This window comes from Haemaphysalis longicornis, unplaced genomic scaffold (genome assembly GCF_048455015.1).
Source record: "Haemaphysalis longicornis isolate Haplotype H1 unplaced genomic scaffold, Haemaphysalis longicornis Haplotype H1 scaffold_1, whole genome shotgun sequence".
Classification (NCBI taxonomy): domain Eukaryota; kingdom Metazoa; phylum Arthropoda; class Arachnida; order Ixodida; family Ixodidae; genus Haemaphysalis; species Haemaphysalis longicornis.
In genome coordinates, this window is record NW_027526203.1 from 468,494,130 (window position 1) to 468,514,571 (window position 20,442).

Consider the following 20,442-nt stretch of genomic DNA (forward strand, 5'->3'; position numbering starts at 1 on the left):
TGGTTCACGAAGGCACCGCCATGCGGCGCGCGTAGCCCACCCACGGTGGAGCAGACGACGCAGCCGGGGTCTGTTGAATAGAGAAAATACACACGTACGACGAGTATTCTTTCCTGCATGCGTACGACGTACATGCAACAGGTGGAAAGCGAATTCGAAACGCGATTCAAATATTGCCGCATAGCGCCCAATACGACTTATTGAAGTACACACGGCCGCAATGTATCTTTATGCGTGAATTTGTCACAAAAACGGGAAATAAACGTATTAGGAAATAGTTGCTCCCTTTACGGCTCTAATATTGGCGTCGCGTCGCTCCCCAAATCGCCTGCAAAATCCCTCCATGTGGTTAGCGATACAGCTTCTGTGCTTCAAACTAACTACAGGAAGAAAAAATGGAAGGATAGGAAGGACGCTCTGTCTGCGGATTAATTAAGTTGAGCTGGCTAGCTGCGCCCCCTTGCGAAAGAAAACCTGACATCTCCAATGGTTCTTTTGGCGGCTATAAACAGGCACAGAAGGTATAAAGGAGGCTTCAAGCGAGCGAGCGCGCTAGCAGCGCTAGCGCGAGCCGGAAAATTAGGCAGCCAAAATCCTCCTTGTTCTGTGGCAGCCAGCAGCCAGCCAGCAGCCGAGGGTGAGCGACGACTGCTAGCCGGGATGGTCCTCGAAAGCACTGTTGTTTGGTGAGTAATCGTGTAAGTCAATTCCTCGCGTGTAATTTTAACTGGCATTGTCTTTGTACTTCGTTAACTTAATGTGCAGTGAACTCATCCTTGAGCAGTCTGTGCTGCGCGATCTTTGTTGAACATGACTTGCATTCCAATGTAGGCCTAGAACGCGTGCAGACGTCTGTGTTTGCAAGAGTTCATTCTAAATCAACTCTTCACACGTATTTTCCAGTGTGGACAACAGCGAGTATATGCGGAATGGAGATTTTATACCAACGCGCCTTCAAGCACAGGTGGAGGCTGTTAGTTTGGTCTGCCATTCGAAGACCCGTTCGAACCCAGAAAACAACGTCGGCCTTTTGACATTAGCAAGGTAAGGAAGGAATCCCCTGAGGATATTTTCGAGTCAGTTCCGAGTTGTTTTTTTTTTTTCTTTCTTGCGCAGCTCCGAAGTTTTGGCTACGCTTACTACTGATGTTGGGCGCCTTTTATCGAAGCTCCATCAGGTGCAGCCTAAAGGCGACATCAATTTTGTGACCGCTATCCGCATTGCTCACGTACGTACGCCCGTTTCTGTCGCCATGACTCGCATAGTAAAGAGCCCCATTAATTTTTACTGCTGTAACGTGGACATTTGTTAATATTCGCAGCTCGTGCTCAAGCATCGTCAGGGCAAGAACCACAAAATGCGCATTGTTGTTTTCGTGGGGAGTCCCATTGAGACCGACTCGAAGGAGGTGCGTACTGTCGGTTGAAGCAGTGTTGTGTGGTGGATTAACTTAAATTTCTTTTCTTTCTAGCTCTCCAAGCTTGCAAAGCGCCTGAAGAAAGAGAAGGTGAATGTGGACATCGTCAACTTCGGAGAGGATGTAAGCTTTCTTTTCTTTTTTTCTTTGTCATTTTCATTTTGACGCGTTTAGTTATTTTACTTCCTTTTTTTCTACAGAACATGAACACTGAGAAGCTGTCGACCTTCATCAACACGCTCAATGGGAAAGACGGCAGTGGGTACGTTTGATATTGTGAAATCTTGCATTTCCTGAAAACAAGCAATGTGCAAGTCATATGTTCCCCAAGTTAGCCGAGTACAAAACTGCATTAACAGGGTAATAAGATCCCGTATTTTTATGCGCCGTTCCTGACAGTAGGGTCCGTATGTAGTCTTTGTCGAAATATTGTAGGCTATGTTGACTGTGGCCGGAGCGGGCATGCGGCCCTGCAGGGACGCTGCGGTTGCTGCTGTCGGCTGATTTTGCGGCTTAAGAATGCGGGGTTAACTTACACTGTTGTTTTCGTAGTGTGGCTGACGCTACAAATACGATGCGCGCCCAGTTTTTCAGCGCAGGCACTTCGCGCTGCACTTGTCGTGACATCCATACTACGGAAACAAGGGCGCAACTTCCCCTCGCGCTCTTTAGCCACACTACCTGCCGACAGTGGCAACAGCAGCTCCTCTGTAGGGCCGCATGCCTGCTGCAGACACGATCGCTATGGCTTGCAATATTTTGACAGACTCCAAGGTTTTAGTGTGTGTTAGTTTTTAAAGGAATTGCAGGGAGTCGGCACGCAAGTGTGCCTCCAGCATGCCAAAAAACAAATCTAATGAGTAGTTCAAAAGGCATGTTGCTACACTTTAAAGCAATCTTTGTGGAGCCTGCGCCGTGCCTAAGAAGCCAAGCTAACCCGTCGGGCTTGTGGTGGTTTGCAATTTCGCGCGTTATCTTTCATCACAACCTGCCCTTTCGGATGTGTAGACTGACATGGTATGTGCACTCATGTTGTCGATGCTCTGCGGGCCGCCTTTGCAGCAGTTTCTGACCAGTTAACAGCTGAATGCTCTGCAATTGGGGCTCGGGGATAAACGAGTAAGTTAGTGTTATAGTAGGGTGTCCAGGAGGAGAGGTGAAAAGCGCGGCTCGTTTTGCTGGCGGGGTCGTGTCCCTCAGTGTGCCGCTGCCGCCAGGGGCACTGCTGCAGGGGGCGCTGCGCCATGCCTGGCCGTGCCGCCGCCACTTCCGTCGCCGGCCCCTGTAGAGTGCATGATGGGGGTGCTGGTGCGTCGTATTTTATTGGAAACAGTCTTCGTGTTTGTTTGCCATGCATTTCTGAGCCGCGTAACGCGCCGCTGCACGTCGTCTGCTTCACTCCGACGATGCCCGTGCATTCAGCGCCCTTTGCGGTGGCAGCGCGCTTCGGCGACCTGTTTTCGCGGCAGCTTTTCATACCTCCTTCTAGCCACCCTATACTCCGTTTCATACATCAAGTGCAACGCTGTGAAGGCTACACAAGTAGTACGCAAAGAAAGAAGGTGTGTCGTTCCGTGCGGTTTTGTAGCCGTGTGGTCTTACGTGTCGCTCTGCAGAAAAGACGCTGGGTTCGAAACCGCGTTCCGACGTTTCTTCTTATTTTTTATCATCTTCTGCGAGTTCAATTCTAAATCTTATTTCGTTCCCAGTAACTTAAACACTACGCGCATGCGGAAATGAACTGCACGTATGGGTTCATTGGATGCATACCATGCTCATTTGTGCGGGCCGTAACAAGCTCGCACCGATGTTTGATCAGCAATGACGATTTTGTCGCGATTCTGCAGCATTGCCAGTTTACCTCGTTGATTCTAGTGAGAACTTTGTTTAAGAAAAACATGTTAATTCATTGATTAGTTAGCACAGCTGCTTGAAGCCAGGGTGAATTACCAACAGGTGTTCACTTTCAACTTTCGTTTTCGCCGTTGCCCAGGGGATCCACTTCTTTCTTCGCCTCTCTTAAAGGGGCCCTAAATAGGCTGCCGAATCTTACGATTTTGCGTGCGCAGTCACTGGAGTACTATCCAAGGAACGTCATCCCGCAAAAATTGTTTAAATTCGTTAAGTATTAGCCGAGTTATCGCTCATTAAAAGGGGCCACCCATAAGGCCTGGGGCTCTCCTCCTCTAGTAGCTCCTCCGAAGCACTGTGGAAGCCGCGACGTCATCGACCCGGCGCAAGACCACCGAGAGAAACAGGGCAATCCATCACCCTCCTTGATGTACGTGCAGTCATTGGCTGCGCCAAGCCCTGCGCGCGCTTTTTTTTTTTTAGCACTCGACGCGCATGCTCCGCCCACCAGATTCCGGTTGCACGGTGAGCGCTGTCGCTGTGGTTCGCGTTCGCGGCGCCGCACTGGGCAGTGTCTCGTGCGTCATAGAGGCGCGTCAGAGCCGGAAAGAACTGCGTCAGAGCGCGCAAGTGTGGCGGCAAGGTATGGTTGGTGAGCCAGGAGAGAAAGTGAAATCTTTTTTTCGTGTTTGTGCGGCCCCTGCTTTACGCAGAGGTGTAATATTTGGTACACGTTGTCGTGAAGGGGTACTCTAGCGATTGCGCGATTGAAATGGCGACCTTCGGAAGCCTATTTAGGGCCCCTTTAAAACACTCAGCATGTTATTGATTATACCTGGCCGCCAGCAGAGCAACGTGTTCAGTTTTTACCGAAACAGTTTGGAACCAACTTTGGCACTGCACTGTGGAGTTGCCCGAAGCACTTGGTGCGAATAACGTATCATTTGTTATTCATGAGAAAGGCCAGAAAGCAGATTTATGTACCTTAGAATACTAATTTCTGGCACAGAAACGCATAATACATATTTTAAATTTGTTATTCGCCCCTTTCCAGTCCGAATATGTGCAACATTTTTGTGAATTCTTGTGCGTGATTTATTTACTTCTTCACTACAATGTTTCACCCCGGAAGCAAGAGTTATATTTTCTTTTGTGATTGAAAAGAGAGCTCTTTAAGCTAGGCTCTTATTCGCAAGAGAATCATGGATAGGTCAATTGTTTTTACTTACGGAACCTTGCTATGGCCTGTTTTTCTGTGTTAAGGAAATGTCTATGGTATAGGTTAATGCTGTGACAAATAACAGTACTAGCTCATGAGTTGGAGATTTGTTGCCATACATAAATGCATACAGGGGCAATACGGATTGTGTGTCATACACAAATATTGCAAGAGGAGGCTGACTTTCGTGGTTCAAACAACAAACTTTATAAGAGAGCACCTCTGGTCGATTTCCTGGTGGGTTCCAACTTCTTCCTTTCCTTCCTTTCTTCCACTCAGTTTTTGCAGAAGTTATATGACTGTTCCGGCTGTATACACTTCACGACCGAACAGGACAGCACTACAATGTAGTGTTTTTAATAGCACGGGTCACTTGGTGACGTTGGAGAGCGAAAACCTGATACGAAAGCGACAAACATAAAATACAAACTCGCATATTTCGATCGTTTTTCCGGCAACACGGGCGTTTTTTGTCAAGATGATAAATATTTATGCTTTGAGGTTGCCGGCGAAGCATTTGTTTCTGGCTCACCGCAAGCAACCCAATACTTTTGGTTGCGGAAGCACACAGCGCAAACAAGAGCGCTAGCTTTAACAGCGTTGCACTTGATGTATGAAATGGAGTATAGTTGTGGGGACTATCGGCTTCCTTCCATATGCGCTTTTTTGGAGTTTATTTTACATTGTTGCCCAGTAGTCGCAGTTTCAGTATCTGTGCCAAGTGTCACTTTTCATGCTTGCTTACTCACCTTATAAATGCACTTTTTTTTTTTAAGCCTTTCGTAAGCAGGTGCTATATTTTTATTGAAAAAAACGTAGTGCTAAAAGCCGCATTTCCTGGAGTGGTGCCACATCGTTGGCTTGAAGACAGTAGGTGTTTTGTAAAGGTAACAATTTAAAGGTGGGTTGCAAATCTGTCAAAAGCAGCAACGTTGTTACCAGCACCTGTGTTGTCAACCTAATAGCGTAGTGTCAAGTGAGCAAATGTTTTAGCTTTTGTGGGCATGTAAGAAGGTCCCAGAGTAAGTGTTATTGGTGGACTGCAGTTGCTTGCACGTGCGTGCTGGCAGCATAACTTGATCACCTCTTTCCATTTATCTGGACTGCGAATTTATGGGACCATTATACTGGTGTATATATCTTGCAGCTACTGTTGTTGTGTCTGCATATATACTGCACCAGCTGAAGTTTCCCTTGTATGCAGGGTATTTTTAGTTGACCAAACTTTTAAGTGCAGGCAGTTTGGTGTGTGTCAGATATTTTTTTTTGTACTTTTTGTGGTTTGGCAGTCAACAAGACATGCAGTAAGTTGCCTTGCCTTGAGTAAGTAAATTACCATCGTGGTAATTTTTAGTCGAAAAAGAACGAGTAAGTAATTTGGTGTTTGTGCATTGGTTCCTGTGGAGGAATTAAACACCGTTCAAATGGGTTTCGATGTCTTGATACAATTTTATTTAGGTCACAAATGCATGAAAATTTGAGGCCGCCAGGTGCGGGGGCCTGGTGTTTGCACGTGATGGGTTTCAGCGGTGTGTCGGCTGCTGCAGCTCATGCCACCTGAGTGACAGGCTGCACGAACGAGCTTTGGCCAAGCAGTAACAGCCATGTCAGGCTGCTGAAGCCTCAAATGACATGCATACCAACTCCCAGCAGAATTATTCTTGCGGGAGCCTGCAGGGCATGTGTGTGTTAAAAGCGACCTTCACGTGCTGTAATGTAAATGGTTAAAAAGCTCATTTTGAAATCTTAATTGCATTACTGGCTCAGTTCGAACTTCTCCAAATTTGGAGGCCTTTGCATTACTAAGCTACACCAAGAATAAAGGCGCACCACTGGGTAGGGCTGCAGATTAACGTAGACAATCAAGGTATGTTCAATGTGCACCAAAAACTCGACACAGGTGTTTCCTGTCTTCTTAAACGAAGCTTTCAGCATCTTACTGATGTCCATGTGTGAAAACACACTGCAGGAAGGCCAACTTTCTTCAATGACGATGCTGATCATGGGTGAAGGGTAGAAAAATTGGAACACTTTCCTGCGAAGCTTTGCGACAGCTCCATTAGGTCGAAGCAGAGGGAAGAGTGACTCGGGTGTGCAAACGTTGGGCTTATGGAGTGCATATCCGAGAGTTGCTGCGGCTATGATAGAAAAGTGGTGCATACCTCCAGTGTAGCTCATACTTCCAGTGTGGGATATGCCAACCAAGGAATCCATCACGAGAAAGCTTCGCGTTCAACCATCATGGTAGTCAGACAGAGATGCGGGATTTTTTTTTTTTTTTTTCCCACCTTTATCAGAAAAACTGCTACTTGAAACCCTGTCAATTGAAGGGGCCTTGGAGACAAAATACAACCTTGTTTAAATTTGAGAACCAACTTCTGGTAACTACCATACTTGTGTGATTTTAACCAGCAGGTAAGTTAGGAAAATTAGGAAAAATTATTAGGCAGGGACTCTACCACGTAGATGTAAAAACATGGTGCCACATATAGGGCCATAAATGTTTTTATTTGGCACATGCAACTGTGATGGCAAAAATTTCATGTGCTTCATGAAATTGCTTATCCAGCTTCTGCGGGCCTTCAAGGGTCTAGGCCATGTTTTGACCACTGCGGGTGCGCTTACGCAACTTATAGCATATTCGATAAGCCGCACCGCTGCACACCCGGGCGTGCTGGTGTGCCTTTTTATCCTCTATAAACCGATAAGCCGCACCGCTGCACACCCGGGCGTGCTGGTGCGCCTTTTTGTCCTCTATATACCGCACCGGTGTGCACCATCTGTCCTTGATGAAACCGAGGCGCACCGTCGCAGGGCAATTTTTGGTTGCCTTGTCGCGCACAGAGAGAGCCGACAGGGTGCGGGGGTGCAATCCCAAGCTACATCGCGAACTACGCTGGTGAAGCGGCTTCCTCCGCTGTCTGCTGCAGCGACGGTGCATCGATGCACTCTTGTGGAGGCGGAGGGAGCTGTATATTGTTGCTGACAAGGGTGACCTGCTTGCGCATTGATCGGGCAACGATGCGACAGGCTCTGAACAGGCGCTAACAACGGACAGAGATTGTAAATGAGGACGCAAACTTCGTGTACTGCAAAGAAGGCTGCATGCATTGCCAGCCAGTTAAAGATTTGCATTCGTTTCGTTCGATTAAATTATGAATAGTCACCGGAGTGCCTAGACCGTGAAGACCTACATGCTTTGCTGTAGCAGAAGGGCAGAACCAAACAGGCACTCGCATTATGGCTCTAACGAAGATGAGAAGCAGCTTGTATGTAGCTGTTTAGTGGAAGCAGTCGAAGTTTGTTGTCGCGCATGTACGTGTGACGGATAGGAGTTGTGTGTACATATAATCATTGGCCTTCAATAAATGTCACTTTCTAGTAGCGGTGTGTCACGTTACGCTGCTTTATTGCAACTTGTGAACATTTTTATGAGTTGCTTTCTTAGCTAATAGGGACACTGAAGTGATTTGTAAACATTGCGGGATTACTAGCGCAAATTGTAGCCCGAGGTCCATAGACCATGTTTCGACCACTCTGAGTGCGTTTGCGCAAATTTATTTAGTTGAAAAATCAATTAAAAAATGCTGTCCTCCTCTCTGCATCCTCGCCCATTTTCTGTGGCGTTTTCGTGTGACGTCAGGAGGAGATGAGGTGGCAATTTGCTGCGCTACTGCACGGCTCGCCAACCTTCCGACAGTCAGTCAGCCCTGCATTAGTCCGCCGGCCGCCGACGGGTCGTCGCAATTCGCTCGCTCAGTTGAAACTAAGCCACGGCACGTTTGTGAATGGAAGAATCTGAGTTTCTTTAGTTTCTTAGTTCGTACACTGTATCAAGCTCCAAGTCCAGGTCGCTGCACACAAGCGCACTTGCAATGCTTCGCTGACGTGTACACTAGAAGGAAAATCTAGGGCCACTTGAAAGTGGGAGAAGTCAGCAAAGTCAGTATAGGTACTAAGGAAATAAAATGAACTGATGCTTTTACCGTACAGCATAAAACTAAGGAGAAGGAAGCACTTTTTTTGCGCTGGGTGAACAAGCACAGCGGTCAGCAGCAGAACTACACATTTGCGAACGCTTTCCTGTCTAAGAAATGCAATTGCTAGACGTGAGATATTCTGTAAATTTGGGGGGTGCTTACTGCACGAGCACTATACAACAGTCAGCTAAGCTGTTCGAAATGCTAAAACTAAATAAAAGTTTAAATTGGTTATACATTATATACCCCATATTTGCAGCGCCGGCCCGTGGCTGAGTGGTCTGGAGTGCTAGGTATGTTATTTCGAAAGTCGCAAGTTCGAATCCCCGAGAATACTTTTTTTTTTTTTTCGGTTGATGTTTTTAATACGGAGTTCACCATTTTTGTGCTGTAACATTCACTTCTCCATGAACGAGTTCGCAGTACACGTGCAGGGTGACACTGACGCGCTAGCGAGTTCTCATTGGCATGCTGTTACCATAAGCACAGACTGCTTGCGGGCAGTGGGCACAAGCCGGAATCGGCAGATCCTTGGCCTGGTGCCAACACGCTTTTTACGACACAGGCATGAGTGAGGCAAGCTCCAAATATGGGGGAAAAGCGCATGGCATTTGAGCGTCTGCGGAGATGTGGAGGGCGTTCATCCACTGCGTAGGCCTCGGCTAGAGTGCTACAATTCCAGGCCGTCCTGGGAGGCTTATCTTGCTCATTTTACATCCAACAACATGGCAAGAGCACGCTACGATGATTACTGAGAATCGAGAATGCCCATCCAACGATGCCGTCAGATGTCAAGCATGTTGTTTTACAGAACCGAAACTGAAACTTGTTTGAATGCTAATCTTAGACATCGTCCAATCACGGTGCATCTCCTCCCATCATCCCAACTTTTAGTTGGTGCGGCCGCCACAGACCACGCGTGGTAGTTTTTCTTCTTTCGCGCTTTATAAAATAATTACCGATTTGTCAACCGGATAAACGATGAAAAGTGTGTTAATTTGAGCCAGTCTACGCAGTGCAAGCAAAACCGGGAGCTTGACAAATTCACTTCAGTGTCCCTTTAATTAAAGGCTTACGAGACTCGAGACAAGTGAAAAAATTTACCCTCCCTTCCTAAAGAAAGTTGAGAGAAGTGTAAAAGCTAAAAGTGCGTCCAACCTTCGCTAAAAGTGTGTCCAACCTTCGCTAAAAGTGTGTCCAATCAATGGTCAAACCTTCAAATTATCAAATCGCAAATGAAGAATGAACCTATGCTACGATTTTTCACGCACTAAGTAAATGCATCTACGAATCACTTAAATGCATAATTTCAGATGTGACGGACTTTCATAATTTCAGATCTGACGGGCTGTTGGTTCATTTGTTGCTAGTGACATATCCGGGTAAAAAACTGAAGCTGATAAACCTCTCACCGAAAAAAAAAAAAAAATTCTGCCAATATTTGAACTACAGACCTTTAAAACTGAAGCCGAGCACTTGGCCTCTCGACAGTTGCAGCAGACAGTGAACAGCCCAAAAATATATTAAGCTAGGCCATCCATGACTATTGTCATGTGTGTCTAGTTTTGGCCGTATTTGGAAAATTCTGGCAGTGCTTCTCACATAGCGATCTTGCAGACAAGGCCAATTATGCTAGTACTATTAAGCGATGTAACTGGAGCTCCCTTATTTGACCCGTAAAAGATTCCTTCGTAACTGTATAATATGGGGTGCATCACACGGAGTTGTGTGATATGTGGAAATGAGTTGTTTGAAGTCAGTGTAGGTGTGTTGCTTTTCCTTTTGGGAGTTGGGGATGTGGATGCGGTATTTTCTTCTTGTAAGGCTGGGGTGTTCAAGGATGTCCCTAGTTCATTTGAGAATAGGCTGACTATGGTGTCCCGGGGATGTACCTGTTTTGGTAACTGCCTGGAGTGAGGTCTAGGTTGTCGCATCAGATGCTACCCTTTAGGGACTCATGCCCTGGGATCCACATGATGCAGACTTGTAGCAGGTTTCGGCGTGATTGAAATTATTTTATTATCTTAAGTGCCGTTTACTAAACTGTGAGCAGGACAGCACTCCTGCCGTTTTCTTCCATCCTGTTCTGTCAGCTTTGCGCTGCAACATCACGAATCTGCACCGCTTAGCGCAGTTTTACACTCAGCTGCAGTATGTTACTTTCTCAGTACAAGTTTCTTGGTAATAGACGACACGCTTTGTAAAACCCATAAAAGAGGCTACTCTTGGCGTGCACTTATTCGCCCTCTCGTGAGTTCAAGTTTCTTGGCAGTGCGCGTCCTTTGTCGTTCATGAACAAGTATTCTGAAATCACTGCTAAAGTCCAGCTGGTCAGGAGTGAGTCGGCTACGAAGGATGATGAGAGGCAGAAAGATTCCTTGATGACGCTGGCGGCGTTAGCATGAAGGAAGCCACCGAGCATGGTACGCCCCACATACATAGGGAGAAAATTATCCTGGACAAATCATGTGCTGGAGGGAGGACTAAAGCACGCAATGAACTGGTGGTTCATTGGTTGAAAACTGCACCGTTGTGATAACAAAGCCACGGTTGCAGTGCAGTTCAGCAATTTCCTACCTACATTTTTACAAAAAATAATTAACATCTAATTCCCTCAACATATTTTCATTATTGGGATTTTTTTTGTTTTTTTGCAACAAACGATGATGACACCCCCCTCCCCCTTTCTTTTCTGGACCTGCATGGAAACGGATCTTTTATTAATGGAATGAAACAGAAACCAGAGCAAAAAACATTTCGTTTCAGTACCCTTATCTGAGGGCAGTAGGAACCTCTCTCTCTCTCTCTCTTTGCCTTAATGGCCCCTTTAACAGCTTTTCTAGTAGCAAACATTGGGTCTGCTATTACCTGTATAAAGCAGGTGCCTAATTTGATATGCTTGCTTTATACGAGTCTCTGTAAAGTTCCAAAAAAATGCCCACCCTAAGTACAGAGGTATCAAGGGAAAAATACATGATGGGCAAATTTGGTCAGGTGCAAAAAAACTACAAAAAAAGAGTGCCTGCACCACTAACCAAAACTGCGGAGATGTCAAGTAAAAAATACCAGATGGGTGAGCCTTCGGGTCGGGTGTGGAAAGGACAAATAAGTCACTACATCAACGCATGACTACATGACTTGCGTTTATTTTGTTCACTCGTCCGACGTTATTGTTGGATGGGCATTCTTGATATCTCGGTAATCGGCATACCACACCTCTGCCATGTTGTAGGCCGTAAAATGCGTCAGATAGGCCTACAAGGACAGCTTGGAATCGTAGCAATCACTAGCCGAGGCGTACGCCATGGATGAACACCCTTTGCATCACCACAGATGCTCAAAATGCGGTGCGCTTTTCCCCTATCTTTGGAGCTTGCCTGGCTCATGCCTGTATCGTAAAAAGCGTGTTCACACCAAGCCAAGGGTCTGTTGATTCTGGCCTGTGCCTCTGCCCGCAAGCAGTCGGTGCTTATGGCAACAGCACGCCAACGAGAACTCGCTATTGCGTCAGTGTCAGTCTGCGCGCGTTGTGCGAACTCACCCGTGGAGCAATGGACGTTAAAGCGCAAAAATGTTGAATTGAGTGTAGAAACCATTGCCCAAAAACAAATATTTCAAAAAACTGCACTATTGGGGATTCGAACTTGAGACTCGCACAACAACATACCTAGCACTCCACACCACTCAACCACGAACCAGCGCTGGCAGTGGAAGGGAAATACAAGATATATAATGTATAGCCTGTTCACATTTTCATTTAGTTTCAGCATTTCAAGCAGTTTAGATGTTTATTTCTTGTACAGCGCTCGTGCAGTAAGCGTCTCCCAAATTCCCAAAATATCTTGTCTATCGACTGCATTCCTTAGGCGGGAAAGCGTTCGCAGATGTGTGGTCGTGCTGCTGACCGCTGTGATAGTTCACCTAGCCCAAGAAAAAAGTGCTTACTGAACCTTGGTTTTACGCTGTACGATAAAAGTTGCGGTTGGGTTTTTTTTTTTTTTTTTTTTTTATTTTAATTTGAAAGTTTGCCCTGCGGCATAATAGATGTAGGCGCTTACAGAAACACGAACAAGTTAGTTTCGTGTATAAAGTTCAGGAGTTGTCGGTGACACGGTCCATGCACCCAGCGTTGCAGGTCAGGAGGGCGGCCAGGGTGGAGACCGGTTGCACGAAGGTGCCGCAGGCGAACTTGATGCAATCCCGGGCAGGCCCAGAGCAGGTGCTGCACATTCACGTCCCCAATGGCAGTGGTGCAGAATGGACAGGTGGATCCGTATGGGCCGCGGTATTCCGATGGCCAGGAGGCAGTCACGGACGGCGTAAGGGCCACCCCAACGCGTAATCTCCGCAGCGCAACCTCCTCTCGGCGAGTTAAGTCGCCAGGGAGGTTTGAACCACACGGTGGTATGAGTGCTCGTGTGGTGCGCCGAAGATTTTCCTTTCGTCGTTCCAGGTGCCCGCGAGCGTCTTCGGGGAAAGGTAGTAGTGGCCGCATGACTGTGCTCGGGTGGCTAGCTGAGTCTGCCTCCGTATTGCCAGGCACAGATGAGCGGGGCACCCATTCGATGCGTATCTGCAGCGCCGTGCTTCTTGCCAAGCGATGAATGGCATCGGAAAAGGATGTCGATTGTGCCACGCGACGAATGTCATGTATGGCTTGCGTAGAGTCAGTCCGTATGATTAGTCGTGAGTACGGCCCCGCCCGGACAAAAGGTAGTAATGAGACCAGTCCATCATGTATTGCAGCTAATTCAGTAAGATACACGGGTGGCAGTGGATTGGCGGCATATGAACAGGTTTGGTCAACCTCCGGTAGCTGGGGACACACCAGTGCGGTGTGTACCATGCCATTTTTAGCGCTGGCATCTACATACGCAATGATTGCGTCGGTGTCTGTACAATGAAGATCAGAGACCTGTGCCGTGGCCTTGCGAGGGACTGGGCGACGGAGACGACCGATGGGTTTGTTTTTTGTCAGCTGTACTCGCTGCCATGGAGGGAGTTCCGACCCTTTCACAGTTGTATCTGCTACAACAAAGCCCATGTAATGGGCTAGTGCAGCAGCTGCAACGATGTTCGAGAGCTTACAGGTGCGGGCAGAACGGCGTTGATGTACCAGCTCATCGATAGTGTTGAGCTGGGCCTCGGCCTGTAGAGTTGGAACCGGGGTCATTCGGGGCAGACCAGTAACAGCCCGCATGGCATCGCGGTTAATTGCTTCGAGGCGATCCCAGTCCCTCATCGTAAGATGGTGGAACTGGGCCTGGTACACGAGTCGGGGTTGTAAAATAGACTGCACAAGGAGGCGAGCAATTCTAGTTCGCGACCCGCCAGCCTTTGTTGCTATTCTGCGTATCAGGTGGATTGTGCGTGCAGCACTCTCCTTTGCCCCCTTCACCCATGGAGCCGCAGATCCTGACGAGGCAACGTCGAGGCCAAGCACCCGTAGACTTAAAACTTCTTGTAGTGGTTGCTGATCAATAAACAACCGGACAGGTCGGTTCCCAAGTCGGCGGCGCCCGTTGTTATTAGCCACTGACATATATGCCGTTTTTTCTTTTGAAAGTTCAAGCCCTACCTTGGCGCACCAGGAGTTGGTTGTGTCTAACGCCATTTGTAGTGCTCTTTCTTGTACATCGATTTCAGGGTGCACAGACCATACAGTAATGTCATCGGCGTACATTATGTACTTTGCGTCCGGAATTCCCGCCAACTGCCAGGCTAAGGGAAGCAAGGCGATATTAAATAATATTGGCGCCAGCACTGAGCCCTGTGGAACCCCTCGATACGAGGTGAAATGGCCTGTAGCTTTGCCGGCCAAGCGAACAGAGAAGGTGCGGTTCCGAAAAAAGGCGTTCACAAATGTGCATACACGACTTGGAAGTTTGAGCCACTCAAGGATCGCAACAATAGCTTCGCGGCTGACGTTGTCGTATGCTTTCTTGATATCCATTGCCAGGACCGTTCGAATCCGACGAGAGCGACCTCCTATAAGGACCATAGAGGAGAAATGCTCGAGTCCATCTTCAACACCCAATTGTGGCCTGAATCCAATTTGACCAGGGTGGTACCACGAATATCGCTCCAGCCACCACGAAAGGCGTGTCGCTAGCATGCGTTCCATCAGCTTGCATATCGTCGATGTAAGAGATATTGGCCGAAGGTTAGAAATTTGGTCTGGGGTCTTGCCTTGCTTCGGAATTGCAACAATTTCCGCGTGGCACCACGAATCCGGAATGATGGCTGTAGTCCAAGCTGTGTTTATAGCCTCAAGTAATACATCGAGGGTGGTACCTTCAGTGTTCTTGAAGAGCTCGTAAGGAACGCCATCCGGTCCCGGTGCTGTTCTGGGCTTGGCATGGTCGATGGCGGCCAAGAGTTCCGCCATTGTGAAAGGAGCTTCAATCCCTGCTATGTCTCCACTCGTAGGCAACGAACCGGCTCCATTCGGCAAGTTGTTTTGCACAGTAAAGGGAGCTGACTGGACGTCAAAAGCGGGGAAGAAGCTACTTGCGGCTGTATAGGCGAAAGTGGACGGGTCTTGCCCAGATGCTAGAAGTGCACTAGCCGCTGGATCTGGGGGGCGTTGACCGCGTTCCATAGCTCGAAATGTTCGCCAGACTGAAGAATTCGACGACGAAGGGCCAAGCGAAGCGCACCAGTCTAGCCAGCGGCCGCGCGTCAGTCGTCGTTCATGTCGACGTGCTGCTGCTGTGAGGCATTGAAGCTTCAGCCGAGCGTCGATTGACGTTGGGTTCCTCACTGAAGCAAGTTCAGCTTGGCGGCGGGCGGCCCACAGACGGCAGAGCTGCAGGTCTGGAGCCGGCCGGGATTCCTCCACCCAGGTAGTGCGGGTTGCTGCATCCAAAGCCGCACGGAGCCTGGGACACGGGTCAGGTAAGGGGCCGGAAACCATCGTAGCTGACGCCGATCGATAGACGTCCCAGTCCACCACCCGACACAGTCTTCGAAGGCGATCCCTACGACCGGGAGAAAGGCCGAGATGAACCGGATGGTGATCGCTGCCCCAGCAGTCTGGTTCACACATCCACGTCACTGCGCCGCTTCCTAACCACCAAGCTAAGTCAGGCGAGCGAGGAGTATCGCGTGGACGTTCACACCGACGTGTGGGCACTGAAACGTCATTTAGTAGCACAAACTGGGCGTCCACAAAAGTGTCATACACACATTTACCACGCGCACTGGAGGTGACATAGCCCCATGTAGTGTGGGGCGCGTTGAAATCCCCCGCGACCAAAATTGGGCAGCCGGGATGCCGTTGACGTAGATGTGATACCCAGCCAAGGCTCAGTCTGGCTGCACGGCCACTGTAGGGGCGAGCATAGTACGACACTATGATTACGTCTGTGTGAGGGAGGCGAACGAGTACAGCGACGACCTCTTGCCATAGTGTGCACCATCGCGCCAGGTCGATGCGGGTCTGAGGATAGCTGGAGCGGGCGTAGACGGCTACCTTTCCTGGGGGAACATTAGGCCTAAGACTCCGGCGGTCCAAGATGGATGAAGACGAATACGCCACAAATCCAGAAAGGGAAGGGAGACCATTAGTTTCCTGAAGTAGTAGTGCCCATGCACGTAGCTTCCCGCACAGAAGGCGTTGGCGAAGTTCTCCGACCTTTCCAGTTATGCCCCTGCAGTTCCACTGCAGTATACTCTCAGATGAGCCCGAATTAACAGGTACCATCATTGGCGGAGGTTACCCATTAAAACCGAGGTGAGAGTCTGGAGTTGTTGCACGACAAAACACAACAGTTCACGTGGAGACATAGTGTTCGATGTACACCCTTGATTACCTGGAGGAACAGAGACTTTCGTGGTTTGGGTGTCCGTAAGGCGGGTACTCGCACGCCGGCGCTGAAGCATTGCACGACGTTCTTTGAGCCGCTGAATTTCTTTTTCCAGTGTATCCAGCCTGCTTTCAATTTCGGAATCTTCATCTAAATCAGTAAGTGGTAGCTGCTCTTGCACAGGTGGCGAACGTCGACGTCTGGCACGTGGCACCTTGACTGCCGAGCTGTACGTCATCATTGTTGACGGTTCAGGTTCTGCTTCGGGGAAGTCCTCCTCTAAAGGTGTCAAAGCAGCGTATCGGTTGTAAATCGGCACCTTTTCGAGCACTGGGGCTTCGGCATGCCTTTCACTTCGTTTCAAGCGGCGCTCGCGGACTTTCTTGTTGGCCTCCAGCTTAGTAGGGCACTTCCGGGAAGTGATGTCGTGGTCGTTCGATTTGCAGAGGCCGCATCGAAAAGTCTGCGACGTTGTGGCCTCCTCAGGGTTTTCTTTTGGTGGATAAGGGCAGGAGGATTTCATGTGCCCCTGCCTGTAGCACGAGTAGCAGTATACCACAGATGGCTTGAATGGCCGAGGGCGCAATATGCATCCATAGTACACTATACGGTCTGGAGGAGAAGGCGGACCTCGCAGGGTGACGAGACAGGTGCGACTTGTGCCCATATACCGGACGGCAACTACTTCGTGAGTGGAGCAGGAGAGCTCCTGACGAAGCTGTTCAGGTGTCTCACCATAGTCTACGCCTGATATCACGTAGCGCTTCAAGTCAGTTCCAGCGGCCAAGTATGCCTGGACCTGTACACTGTCTGTCTGCGAGACCTGTATGTTGTTCAAGGTCTGGAGCTTGGTGGCCAAATCCAAGGAGGGAACCCACACTGAAATCGTATTAGTGGGCTTGTGCACGGCAAACCCACGGAAACCTGGGACGTTCAGGCATGTGGCCACTGCAGCTTGAATAAACCGACTGGGCACTGTAGACATGTCGAAGTTAGCGCGGGACTTGATGACCACCTTATACGATGATGCCTCAGGTGGCATTGCAGCTGTTGTTGATAAAGGCGACGGGCGGGATCGTTTTGTCTGGTCCTGCTTTGCATTTTCCGCTGTGCTTGTAGACCCGGGCGGCCTTTTAACAGCGTTGGATGGTGGGACCGGAGCTGAACTTACTTGCGGTTCTGATGTGTCCATTTTCAAATCGTTGCCATGGCAGGGCTGGCTACGCGGCGGCAGAGGGGCGCTCGACGCTACGATGGAGCTGCCTTGACTGCTCCGCTGGGTCCACGTGCGGGGCAGCAGCGCAGCGGCAGCGCGCTGCCGCCGCCGTTCTTGTCGGCGTGCTAGGCCTACTTGCTTGACCGAAGAAGGCGAGCGGCCGTGAGAAGCGGCAGGAGGATGCCGGGGACGACGAACCTTATGAGTCGGCGCCAGGGGTGGTTGGTCACCGATTACAACAGTTCATAACAGGCAGGGTGCCTGCGGTAAACACACAGGGCGAGAAAGACAGAGCGGTGTAGAACGTGTCCGATCTCAGCGAACGCCACCTGGCGTCCTCTTTTTACGCCACCTGGCGTCCTCACGTCCTCTTTCCACCTGGCGTCCTCTTACACGTACCTATATTCTTACCTATATTCTTACCTATATTCTTACGTACCTATACGTACCTATACGTACCTATATTCTTACCTAATTCTTACACGTACCTATATTAACTTCACTGACTCTTAACAAAAGCCTGACGAGGGCCAGTTGGCTGAACATACTGAATAATTGAACATACTGAAATGGGTCAGAGATAGGCAAGAAAGAGAGATTGTGGAGGCGTACTTCATTCGCAAGGCAGGAAACAACTGCATCAGTACATTGTCGGTTGCATTATCTCTCAAAGAACTCGAGTTCTTAGATGGACACGTGTAGGTTTGCACACATTGGTGGTGTGACATTTTCATGTCAGAACAGCATATTTAACCTGGGTTTTTCACTAATAAAGTTTAGTGGGAGGTGGCGACTTGTCTGTGTCTGTGTTTTTTCTGGTCCTCGTTGTTTAGCGCCTCAAATTATTCAGTATTCACCGACTCTTCCGCTTTCAATTGGTGTCAGGTTTTCCTACTAGCGTACCAGTGTGCTTGTGCAGTGCTTGTGTGGAGTGACCTGGAACTTGATACAGTGTATAAACTAGCAAACTAAAGGCACATTCTTGCATTCACAAACGGGTCATGGCTTAGTTTCAACTGAGTGAACGAATTGTGACGACCTGTCGGCATCCGGCGGACTAAACGCTGGGCCGACTGACTCTGCCGGAAGGTCGGCGAGCTGTGCAGTAGCGCAGTCAAGCCAAGTCATTTTCTCCTAACGTCACACGAAAATGCCACAGAAAATGGGCGAGGATGCAGAGAGGAGGACAGCATTTTTTAATTGACTTTTCTACTAAATAAATTCGTGTAAACGCACTCAGAATGGTCGAAACATGGCCTATGAACTCCGGACTACAATTTGCGCTAGTAATCCTGCAATGTTTACAAATCACTTCAGTGTCCCTTTAAGATCTGCACTATTGTTACAGGTAAACAAGAGTAAATGCAGTTACAGATGTAAGAAACATAGTTTAAGAGGTGAATATCGCAACACAAAGGAAAATTTTTCTGCATGGGTTCACAAGTAAAGAGACCGTAACCTAAAGGCCAACCGCACTGAAAATTTCCACCTCTTGAAAACTTCATTTCCATATAGTCTGTTTAAAAAGACAGCAGTATACAAAATATGACCACTGAAATACGTGCGTGCACTATGCAAGCGATTGGCAAAGATAGGCGATTTTGAAACAAGTTGACAAGTGCGGTAATCACGGCTAGGCTGAGGTGACATTGCAGCCGGAGCATGCCTTGTGCGCAAATTCGTGCCGCGCACGGCAGCTCTGGGAAAGCGCGCCTAGCACAGCGTAGCTTGGCCAGTTCTCCTGGCTGGCTGGAGGACGCCGGACGCAGCCAGCCACAATGTCACTTGCATTCACGGTTGCTTGCAGCAGGGCTATTCGAAAAGTTTAGAACTGATTAACAGATGGAGGCGGAAAGCAAAAACGCGCGTGTGTACGAGATTTTGGCGCACGTTAAAGATCCCCAGGTGGTCAAAATTAATCTGGAGCCCTCTGCCACGGCGCGCCTCATTGCCTGCGTTGCGTCGGCGCGTTAAACCCTACAATCAATCAAATCAATAACTGATTAACAACACATTTCGTGGGGTTAGCAATCGTGTCCCGGTTGGTTTGGGGTATGTATTGTACGATCAAAATAAATTTGGCAGAGGTTAAATTTGAGTGCCATTGACCTTTATAGCTGCGAATATGGCTGTATCAACTGCTTAATTTGAAAGCTAGCCTGTTGCAGTGTGTGCAACATTACTTTAATGCAAGCTGAGTTTACCTTAATCGTCTAATGAAATTTCAAAGCCAGATGATTGGGACAACTGAAGAGTGGTAAGCCTTGGGGATTTCCTAGCACTTGTCCAGTGGTATCGTATACACGTACCTGTGCAATGGACTTAACGTGGGCAAGAGCAGCCCCACGCAGAAGGATTGTGCATGTGCAAAATGATGTAATTTGGGTTGAAGTAGAATTCCACTTTTTTGCATCCTTTGGGCAATTAAAAAACTTACAGCAGCCGAAAGCCTGGCAGTTGGGTGCATGGTTCCGTATCTGACGGTCTTTCGTGATGCGTGAACTCCATCGTGCTTGTAGCATTGTGAGCTCACAGTGGCTGAAACAGTCCAAGTCCAGTGCAGTGATCCCAGTAGTAGTAAGCCTGAGAGACTCACAGCTATTGCTGTTGCAGCGGCGATGTGCCCCATTAAGTTTTACTAGCAATAGCCCCAGGTTCATATCCTGTTTGACCCACATTCGTGGTGTGGAGTGGGCATGCTGTGTTTTGGGCCAAATTATTTGGCCAAGGAAGCAGCAAATATGAATTCTGCAGTGATGGGTATTGTTTCCCATCAAACAAGTTTGTTGGTGTATGAAAAACCACACCTTTCAAATAAACTGACTATATGTTGTCTTACTGGAATTTTAAACAAAAAGCAACTATGTAGTCGGTGGGTAGTGAAATAAGGCTATTTCAGCTCATTGCATTATTCTTCCGTGTCATCCGTGCCTTTGTTCTGATATAGTGAT

The 20,442-nt window shown here is 48.4% G+C and overlaps 1 protein-coding gene across 2 annotated transcripts in view; it reads left to right on the forward strand.

Moving 5' to 3' along the window:
• Nucleotides 1–518: 518 nt before the first annotated feature.
• Rpn10 (regulatory particle non-ATPase 10) overlaps nucleotides 519–20,442 on the forward strand; it is a 34,430-nt gene continuing 14,506 nt past the window's right edge. For both annotated transcript variants that reach the window (XM_077688114.1, XM_077688115.1), the window contains exons 1-6: nucleotides 519–686; nucleotides 904–1,044; nucleotides 1,117–1,228; nucleotides 1,322–1,408; nucleotides 1,472–1,540; nucleotides 1,618–1,679. In XM_077688114.1, coding sequence (XP_077544240.1) covers nucleotides 661–686; nucleotides 904–1,044; nucleotides 1,117–1,228; nucleotides 1,322–1,408; nucleotides 1,472–1,540; nucleotides 1,618–1,679 — 497 coding nt within the window. In that variant the 5' untranslated portion in view covers nucleotides 519–660. The remainder of the gene's footprint in view (nucleotides 687–903; nucleotides 1,045–1,116; nucleotides 1,229–1,321; nucleotides 1,409–1,471; nucleotides 1,541–1,617; nucleotides 1,680–20,442) is intronic.